The sequence below is a fragment of the Lampris incognitus genome, chromosome 5, assembly GCF_029633865.1.
Source record: "Lampris incognitus isolate fLamInc1 chromosome 5, fLamInc1.hap2, whole genome shotgun sequence".
NCBI classification, from domain to species: domain Eukaryota; kingdom Metazoa; phylum Chordata; class Actinopteri; order Lampriformes; family Lampridae; genus Lampris; species Lampris incognitus.
The window spans coordinates 37,840,323-37,851,251 of NC_079215.1; the positions used below are offsets into that span (position 1 = coordinate 37,840,323).

A 10,929-nucleotide genomic window follows, 5' to 3' on the forward strand; every position below is an offset into this window, starting at 1 on the left:
GTTGAAAACATGTTGTAATGCATAAGTAAATCGGATTTGTCCCAAATCCAGGGTGTGACAGCTTTAAGAATATCTGTGTAATGTGAAGAAAAGATCAAACAACAAACCTCCTGAGTTTTTGTTTATTCACCATGATCTGTCCCTTTATCTTTGCACAAAGTAAAACAACTAAATCAGCCTGGGACAAAACATGACTATCCATTCCACAATAAACACAGAACTATTGACAGAAACTAACAAATTCAAATGGCTTTATTTGCATGACATAATGCTGAAAAAGAAATATATTTCATTTCTTGTTAAAATTTAAGGGGAAGGTGACAAAAAAAGGAAGATGGCAAAAAACAAATGAATACAATGATATGAAACAAAGCCAAAATATTAATGGAAAAACATACATTTGATACAATGTATCTGCCATATTAAATGTGTAAGCATTACACACAGATTAACACATCAAATAAAATGTCATTTTCAATTGCACCGACCAGAGGAGGTGCTAGTGCAGCGACCAGGACACATACCCACATTTGGCTTTCCACCTGCATCCATGGCCAATTTTGTCTGTAGGGACGCCTGACCAAGCTGGAGGTAACACGGGGATTCAAACTGGCGAGCCCCATGTTGGTAAGCAACGGAATAGACCGCCACGCCACCCGGATGCCCCATTTCCTCTGATTATGGCAGACATTACAAAAAGCACGTTTCTTTAAAACTATGTAAAGCTTCTCCATAAAGTGCATCATGATACTGACGTCCCTGGAGTGAAATACGGATGACCATATTTCACAAAGAGTTAAGCTTTTTGGGTATTTTTAGTACATGTAGTATGCATTGGCCAGTCATGCTAAAGTCCCACCATGAGCCTGCAAGCAAAAGAAATATATTTCATTCATCACGCCATCATTCACCTTTGCCTTCCCAACAATGATTACATCATCTTAAATGTAGTTGTGACAGATTTATATGACAAGAGATTCACAAACAGGCTCAGGAACATACAAATTGCAAGAGCTAGTGGGACAACAATGATCTTCTACAAGCTCACCATGGACTTCATCTCACGTCCCTCTCCCTCATCTGCTTTGTAACGGCCTTTTTTCTTGCTGTTCTCAACAAACTCCTGGAAGTGAAAGACAGACAGAAAGTGATGGATTGAGTCGTTATCAAAACCAATATAAAGTGGATATGGTATATGTTAGCAATCAGAAGGAAAGGACGCTGTGTAAGTTTAAGCGTCTATCTCCCCTGACTCTCTCCTCTCACCATAAGGGCCTTGTCCATGAAATATTCTCTCCCAGGGCTGCCATCATTATACTTTGTGTCCACAGCAAAACAGAGGAAGAGGACATCTACCACAATCTCAAACACAGAAAGGAAACAGTGGGCCACCAAGAAGGCAAACAGACACACGATGAGAAGAGGCAGAACCCATACGGTGTACTCTCTCTGGTAGTTCAGCGCCAAAACCCCAGCAAAGGCTGTACAGGAAACTACTATAACCTAAGTGGGTGGAGAAAATATTGGTCAGAAAAGTCGACGAATGCAAAATACTTCACACTCAAGTCATGGAGCAGAGCTGAAAGTGCAATTAAGGATATTGTAGCAGAATAATCACATTTAAAAAAGAATCATCACAGCAGACAGCAAATGAATTTCTTTGGACTGTACCTTTCCAAGGAAGAGGACAAAGTCTCCAACTGTGTTAATGGCAGCCACTCTGAGGGCGTTCTCCACCAGGATTGTGAAGGCATCGCGGGCTGAGGTACAGAAATTGGTGCTGTTGATGGCTGTTGCTGTATAAGCATTCTGAAATAACAGACATGTATTGACACGTAAGTGCTTGCAGACTTGTACTGAGTGGGTAACGGATTATCCTCCATCACCATGCTGAACTTACTTACTTGATTAAGATATGCTAGACACTTCTCAAGACACCACAGGCAGCACACACAAGCTTTTAACATGCATCGGGCACAGGCATTTTCCTATGAAAAAATCAAGAAATTCACAAATTAGTAATGATTGGTCCATGAAATGTATAATAAATCAAGGTTTTGTAATCCTAGGTAATCATTTCCCAACTCACTTTTCCTTTGAGCTGGCTATGGATGTACATCAGGATGAGACGTGGGATCTTCACAAGAGTGATGATGAAGGAGCCTTTCGCTATAGTGCCCAAGTGGTAACGCAACACACGCACCACAGATGAAAGGATAGGAGTGAGCGAGAGCTGCGATTTATTCCTAAAATTATAGGTACACAAGAAGGGGACTTGTCTGAATTCATGTAGTGTCTGAATTCATGTGGTGTGTAAAATGAGAGATGACACAAAATGAATTATAGGCGAAGACACTAATTAATACTTTGCATATAAGAGCACAAACTACTTTTCAAGGGAGACACTTCTTATCCCTACCTTGTGAAGTAGTAATTAACTACAGCTCCAGCAATTGTCATCTGCTGAAAGGCTAGTATGAACTCACTGATCCAGATGAGACCAACAGCATGGTACCACGCCATGTACCGAACAGGTTCTTTCATTTGGTACTCTGCAAGACCTGTTGAGTTGTTCTTAACTGGGATACCTGTGAAAGGACATAGCCTGCAGAGTTATGGTGACACATTTCACTCCTGCTCAAATTGACTCAAATTTCCAGAGAAGGGCCCATCAGACCACTATACATTTCCATCCTTTCTGCACATCATTCTCACAAGCAAACCTATGAAATTCTGATCATCATTCACCTGCTTACAATTAAGTGACATCATGCATCACCATCATCATCATCTGCAGCACTGCTAACTATTATCTACCGTTTTCTTCAGCAGCCTGCAATTGTACTATTTTTTCCAACAGCACTCATATTGACTTGTGGCCATGGGCTAAACTGCATGCAATTCACAATCTCTACCACACTTGGATTAGGCAGGGAGGCAAGAAAAAAAGCTCCAACAAGTGAAATGTAGTGTTTTACCATCACAAGTTATGCATTATCAAAATCATTTGATGGGTAAAATGAGGCAAGCTTTAATCAAGAAACTATTTTTCCTTAAAGAAGACCAGAATGTATAGCGTAGGAGAGTGGATGACTCTTTGGAAGCAGTTAAATTATGATTCTATGATACCACCAACATATGAATTTGACTGCTTTTTGACCTCTGCTGACGCACTTAAATTCTAAGTAGTACTTTGGTAGAGTTGAAGATGTAGTGCTGAAAAGGGGAGTGGGACATGAGGAAAGAAGTGGCTCTTTGATTCTGTCCTCCCACAGCACGGGACTGGCACAAGATTCCAAATACTAGTGGGAGGAAAGTCATACCACCAAACCCAAACAAAATGTCACACAATTAATGCTGTGGTTGTTTGCAATTCCTAAAGTAAACTGGCCTTAGAATTGACATTTGTGAAATAAATCTATTGTCTGAATACTATTTTGTAAACTGTGCAAATACACAGGACCAGAAATGTCCAATAGTTTGCATTTCCTCCACAAACCTGAAACGCCAAGGAAGAGGAGCACAGCGATCCAATAGACCCAGAATAGCATGAGGCTGATAAAGGTCCAAAATGGCTGCAGCGCCAACAGGGGCAGATGGATGAATACCTTACCAGCCACATGGAACAGGGCAATGGTAAGGGCTACACGCTTCCTCATGAAGAACAACAGCAGGAGGAGAATTACCTGAAGAGTTAGACAGAGGAGTGTTTAATGTTCATTCACTGAACACATGTGATAAGGGTGTGGTACCAGTAGGTAAAATATCACTTCTAATTTGCTATTAAGGAGCTAACTGTATGTGAACATTTTCGCAAATAACACAATACTAATATTGCTCCCTCGAAATGTGTATTGTCACTTAAGATTGAAATATATGCACACATGCTTTCAAACACACCGTGAAAACAGTAGCAATGATGGCATACACAAGCAGGGCTTGAACATTGTCCGAGACCACTTCTTTCCCAAACACCGATAGGGTTTTATCATTAAGGGCACTCCTGTGGTCCACATACAGCCACCAGAGGATGCCTGTCCCACCTGAAATACAGCAGTACTATCTAGTCAGCATTAGTAGTCATGAATTCAAACAACATTCTGATCAGAAAGTCATCATCTATACATGAGAAAACATAATGTTTTTTTAAAGAATATTTTTGGGCATTTTCACCTTTATTCAACAATGATAGCGAAGAGACAGACAGGAAATGGGCAGAGAGAGAAGAGTAAGACATGTGACAAAGGTTGCCGGCTGCAATCGAACTGGCAACGGTTGCGACCATGTGGTATGCGCTCTAACCATTCGGCTATGGAGGCACCCCAGATCATGTAATTTTTTTTAACCATCAACGCAATTTACCTGTACATTGCATTGTATATGTGTTTGTTTCTAATTAAAAAAAGATGCTAAGATTTTCATTGGGAGTGACAAGGAAGGACAGGATTAGGAACAATTATATCAGAGAGACCGCTCAGGTTGGACAGTTTGGAGACAAAGCATGAGAGGCAAGATTGAGATGGCTTGGACATGTGTGGAGGAGAGATGCTGGGTATATTGGGAGAAGGATGCTGAATGGAGCCGCCAAGGAAGAGGAAAAGAGGAAGGCCAAAGAGGAGGTTAATGGATGTGGTGAGAGAGAACATGTAGGTGGTTGGTGTGACAGAGGAAGTTGCAGAGGACAGGAAGAGATGGAAATGGATGATCCGCTGTGGCGACCCCTAATGGGAACAGCCAAAAGTAGTAGTAGTATTAAAAAAAAAGATCAAGAAAAACAAAACACACTGTTTTCATTTTATCTAAGAGTTACCTATGGAACCCAGAACAACCAAGACCGTCAGTATCCACACCAGTACAATTGAGATATAACGGATGATCACCATCAGCAGCAAGGAGAGAACTGTGTCAGAGATGGGACATGGGGAACCTTATTAGAATGTCAAAAATTACAAATGTACAAAACATTAATGTCCAGGTTTCACTGATAAAAGACTATTGAGCTCAAGCAGGCTTTCATTTCAAGCCTCGATAAATCATTGCTTTAGTTCGGAAAAGCAAAAGCCAGTATATTTACAATATAAAAAAGTTTGGATTCAGTGTAAATAGGATAAATAAGGTGTGAATGACAATGGCCCATCTATCCTATGATTCTACGAATGACTGCAGACTGACTTAAAGGGAGACCAATGGAAAGTTTTGTGGCTTGTAAAAGACCCCGTTTACTGGGCAACTGGCAATTCAAGAAACTGCCTGACAAGATATCTCACCTGGAGAGAAAAAAAGACCAGAAATAAAAGACATAAAACCATACAGATCAAACAGTACAGATGAAAGAAGCATTCTGAAACTGATCTGAAGTCATGTCAAGATGGTGGGGTCAGCCACTCAAACATTTCTTGTTACTGTCTGACTTAAAATAGTTTCCTCCCCAAAAATCCCTGCTCAAGCCTCACAATTAAAGACAGCATTTCAGTTCAACTATGATTGTTTTGTTTTTTTGTTTTTTTTTGTTTTACCCCCCCCCCCCCCAATTGTACCCGTCCAATTATCCCACTCTTCCGAACTGTACTGGTCATTGCTCCACCCCCTCTGCCCATCCGGGGAGGGCTGCAGACTACCACATGCCTCCTCCGATACATGTGAGTCGCCAACCTCTTCTTTTCACCCAGTGGTGAGGAGTTTCACCAGGGGGATATAGCACATGGGAGGATCATGCTATTCCCCCCGGTCCCCCCCCCCCAAACAGGCACCCCGACCAACCAGAGAAGCCGCTAGTGCGGTGACCAGGACACACACCCACATCTGGCTTCCCACCCGCAGACACAGCCAATTGTGTCTGTAGGGACGCCCGACCAAGTCGGCGGTAACATGGGGTTTCTAACTGGTGATCCCCGTGTTGGTAGGCAAGAGAATAGACTGCTATGCTACCCGGATGCCCCCAACTACAATTGTTGACTGCATTGCAGAGGTCATCAGTTAATCGTTTGGCAAAAACATTCACAGAAGTGTGTACTAAAATGTCTGAACATAGTCTCTACCTCAGTGTGGTTGAGGCAAACAAACACTGTACCTAATGCCAGCAGACAAAGTCCCATGATGATCTCCTTGCTGGCCATGACTCCAGCAATGACCTTGTTTAAAACACTGTTATCGTTGACAAAGGTGACAAAGGCCTGCACAAACTCAGCGTAACAACTGATGTCCACAGGAACACAGCGGTGGAGCAGTGGAACAGATTTGCTACAAACAGGGAAAACGCATGAATGCAGCATGTAATGTCTGTGATAATGCTTCAGAGTGATCCTTCAACTACAGCAATTTATGCTAACTCCATGACCTGGCAATTTTCTGTGTTCACATCCAGTCTATGAACTATGATGGATGTCGTGTGCTTTTACTCTAATCTTTCTCCTCTCTATCCACTGTAACATTTGCTGACTCATAAATTACAGTTGTTTTGCAAACAAAGCTAGCTACATCAATTTCTTTCTTTATCTTTTTGAGGAAGTTTGAGAAAAACGATTAAAGTGCTGGTGCCCCTGGTGACAACAAATTAATTCACTCTTATTAAATTCTAATTTCACAACAACTTAGTCTCTCTCTCTCTCTCTCTCTCTCTCTATATATATATATATATACATATATATATATATATATACATATATATATATATATATATATATATATATATATATATATATACACACATACATACATACATACACACACGTCCTTTTTCTTCCCCAATTGTGCTTGGCCAATTACCCTATTTTCCAAACCGTCCTGGTCACTGCTCCACCCCCTCTGCTGATCCAGGGAGGGCTGCAGACTACCACATGCCTCCTCCGATACATGTGGAGCTGCCAGCCGCTTCTTTTCACCTGGCAGTAAGGAGTTTTGCCAAGGGGACATAGCGCGTGGGTGGATTACGCTATTCCCCCAAGTTCCCCCTTCCCCCCGAACAGGCACTCGGACCGACCAGAGGAGGCGCTAGTGCAGCGATCAGGACACATACATCCGGCTTCCCACCCATAGACACAGCCAATTGTGTCTGTAGGGACGCCCGACCAAGCTGGCAGTAACACGGGGATTCGAACCGGTGATCCCTGTGTTGGTAGGCAACAGAATAGACCGCTGCACCACCCGGACGCCCCTCCAAAATATATTTCTGAAGGTAAAAATGATGAGGATAAAAAAAAACATTGGGTTTGTCAAGAGCCAAGCTTTATCACATTAGATCTGATTAAGTTTAATATATCACTTCTGGGGAATATTCTTTATTACCTTGGTGGAACTGGCAGTTTGGGGCATTTACTAGATCTGTCTGGGTGGTTTGGATACCTTGTTGGAGAAATGTCATAGGAACAGAGTTGAGATCCTATTCAAAAGAGGGAGGAGAATTGAACATAGATTCCACCTGCTACCTATAGAAAGATATTATGGATCACCGTAATGCTATATAACAATATCTTTATAAAAGGAGACAATCCTGAAAAATCTAGACCATATCTAATTTAGACATATTGTAATATGTATACTCACAGATAGCAGTGAGATTTTGTACATGGCAGTAATGTGAAATATTTAATAGAGGAAAACAGGAAAATTATTTTATAAAACATTTCTATAGTGCAAAACATCTCACCATTGGCAAGTGCAAATTTCTTTAAATCATTGTATGTCCTTAGTTCAGTATCAGGGCACTTGAAAACACACACAGCCATTGACTTGACATTCCTGTTAATGAAGTTGATGTTGCAAGGCTCCAAAAAGAAAACAAACCTGTTGGGAGGAAAAAAATGAATTTTCAAATGAACAAGGTGACCATTATTAACAACTCAAACCCCTGCTCACCATGAAAAGTAAAATCCCACATTTGTCCTTTGATCAAATTTTATATCTTTTCAGTTTTTGCCTGCCAACTGGGCTTGTTCTGCATGGGGAAAAGAAGAAATTGTGACATTTGCCATCTCGTTAAACAAATCCTCCTTTGTACCAAAATTGCCTTTTGTTCAGAGCCTCTTTGGGCAATCAGCCCATCAAAGACGCATGACCCATTGCTTCAGCAAAACTGTGCCTATAGCTGGAAGATTGCTGTCCCATACAAAAACAGACAGTCCTCTGATATAGATTATAGGAGTGGATAAAATATCTGTAAAAAAAAAAAAAGTCTTGGAAAAACATAACACACATACATCCAAGACAGTACGATCTGTTTATCGAACTACCAGATTTAAAAAGATTATACCAGTTCAACTATTCAGTATGCTAAACATTAACAGCAAATATACGCTGTTACTTAGTGTTATGTGATATGTATTTCACTTAACACTGAAATACTAAAGAAGTAAATAGCAGTGCTGCAAGTGTGACAAAAGGCAGGCAAAGATAGTTTTTTTTAAAACCTGGAGTCTTTAGGCTATTGTTCTGTTTCAGAAACTTTATATCAAATTGTTTTGGATATGGAAAGCAATGAGCTTTACTATAAAAACTCACTTTGTGTAATAGTAAATTATGGTACCAGAGCAGTATGATAAGATTCATCAATAAGTAGGTAAAATCAAAGGACCAGATGGGAACATCATAAGATTGTGAGCAGAAGATAGCATCTAGCTTTCTTTACAATTACAAAAAAATAAAAATAAAGAATTGTTGCAATTTGATTCAGCCACAGTCTGAAACTCTTGCAACCACAAAGGCACATCTGTAACTGCTGAATGGCTTTTTCCACAACAACTGAACCAAAACCACAGAAGACAAACGAAGACCAACAATCTGTGCCTCTTTGGTGAATGAATATATTAATAAATTAATAATAACAATAAATCAATCTTATATAGCGATTTTCTAACACTCAAAGTCGCTTTACAATAAACGGGGTGAAGCAAGACAACAGATAAACATAGCACAAACATATATGGGAACATGGGAAGGTATATGTGACCTTTCACCATTAGCACCCTGAAGAGAAACACATCGCTGGAAACATTTCAAATACTGCACTAGATTTATAAAAACACTTTAAAAAATGTTTTGCTGCTCATCATCAGAAAAAAGATCACCATCACACATGACCAAGCATAAACATTCCCCTTTACACACATTTTAAGCAATTCCCAACATGTCTGACTTACTTATTTTCAGTCAGGTCCCGTCCACTGAGTTCTATTCCCTCGATCTTGGTGTTTCTCTGGCCACAGATGTTGCCATAGCTGTCATATCCAGAGATGAGTCTGGAGGCTGCTCCGGTGGTAATGGCGAAGATACAGATACCTCCCTGCAAGTGACAAACATGGGGTTATTTTAAATTGTCTGTATGTTGCATTAATGGGGTTGAGGACAAGATTTATAGCATAAAAATGAGTAGATAGCCTTATATGTCGAGGTTATAATTATTATTTTTGATAGTTATAGTAGTAGTAGTGACAGTGGCTCAAAGGTAAAGCAGGTCATCTGGTAACTGGAGGGTTCAATCCTCTGCTCCTCCTTGCAAAAAAGTCGATGTGTCCTTGAGCAAGACACCTAACCCCTAATTGCCCCCGATGAGCTGGTTGTTACCTTGCATAGTTGACACTGCTGTCGGTGTATGAGTATGTGAGGCATTCATTGATTGTAAAGCGCTTTGAGTGGCTGTTGCAGCTAGAAAAGCGCTATTAAATGTAATCCATTTAATTTACCATTTTTGTAATAGTAATAGTTGCAACAGTAGAGGTGGTAGTATTACAGGGCCAATAATGAATATATAATTTAGAGTTAAACAAATTGTGTAACAAATAAGAGTGATTTGTAACCACTGGACAGGCCTACCCCATACTTAAGGCTACTGGACATTTACCTACAGTACCGGTCAAAACTTTGGACACACCTACTCATAGTAGGGGTTTTCTATTTATTCTATCAATTTAAGTGCTAAATGAAACAACTTGTTGAGGTGAGGGAGTTTTAAAATGTATATTTTTAAAATTAAAAAAAACTGAAAAGAAATTCAGAAATAGGCAAGGACTTCAAATTTTTGAAAAACACATTCTACGAAATGTGTCCACGCTTTTGTCTGGCACTGTACGTTGGCTTATGTAGCCAAGTTACACAGGGCTGCCTGCCTTTGAAGGGAGAATATATTACATAAATTACATCAAGGAGGTTCAAGTGATTATTCAACATGAAAACTCACCATTCCAGCACAAAAAGCAATGAATATGATGAGCCAGGGAATATCTGTGCAGTGTCTATCCTCCAGTGGCTTCCAATCACGCTTGCTCTACAAAGACATGAAAGAATAGATAGGAAAGGCTCGTTTGGTCTTTATTTGGACCGTAGTTCATTCCTCCAACCCCAGCCCCTTTTCTCCGAAGCCGCTGAGATTCAAAGCGTTGCAGTAGTAAAGTACACATATTATCCAGGCTAATCTCAACCATGTTGGATATTTCGGGTTTCTATTTTACTTCCCATGTTCCATTGACTTTAATAGTTTAAACTTACCTCTGCACTGCTGCAACACCCCATGGCGAAGCTGATTTCAGCTTCCAAAACAAAAACTTAAGTGACTTCGTTTCGTCCAACTTCTATCTCATCTCACTTTTCTGCTTGTGTTAATTCGACGAAACTAATCAATCGCTGTTGAAGTCTCGAATAAACTCAGGCTACGCCCGAGCAAATTGCAAACACTCATGCGCAATCCCCAGTAAGAACGTGTGGATACTCTGCCATTGAAGCGTGTAAATACGGAAGAGATCAAATTTCCTTTGAAACGTCTTTTTTTGACTTGTCTTTAGGCGATTGGCGTCATCCAGTGGTAAACTAAAGTAGTGCTCAAATTTGAGCGACCAAACAGTGAGTAATTTGAAGCAAGTACACCCAGCTGGCTACACATGGGGCGGGGCTAGGAGGGGTGTAGCCCCGTTTCATACGTGTAGCCCCCCCCCCTCGTTC

General features: G+C 40.6%; 1 protein-coding gene across 1 annotated transcript; it reads right to left on the reverse strand.

The window, feature by feature from the left end:
* Positions 1–114: 114 nt before the first annotated feature.
* LOC130112289 (choline transporter-like protein 1) lies at positions 115–10,706 on the reverse strand. Its single transcript, XM_056279609.1, has 16 exons — positions 10,480–10,706; positions 10,172–10,258; positions 9,135–9,277; positions 7,646–7,782; positions 7,285–7,378; positions 6,071–6,240; positions 4,811–4,900; positions 3,901–4,043; positions 3,500–3,686; positions 2,420–2,588; positions 2,090–2,246; positions 1,905–1,988; positions 1,672–1,809; positions 1,267–1,503; positions 1,049–1,123; positions 115–866 (listed from the first exon to the last, which is right to left on the reverse strand). The coding sequence occupies exons 1-16, from the start codon at positions 10,501–10,503 to the stop codon at positions 843–845; spliced, it is 1,959 nt and encodes a 652-aa protein (XP_056135584.1). The 5' UTR covers positions 10,504–10,706; the 3' UTR covers positions 115–842.
* Positions 10,707–10,929: the final 223 nt, after the last annotated feature.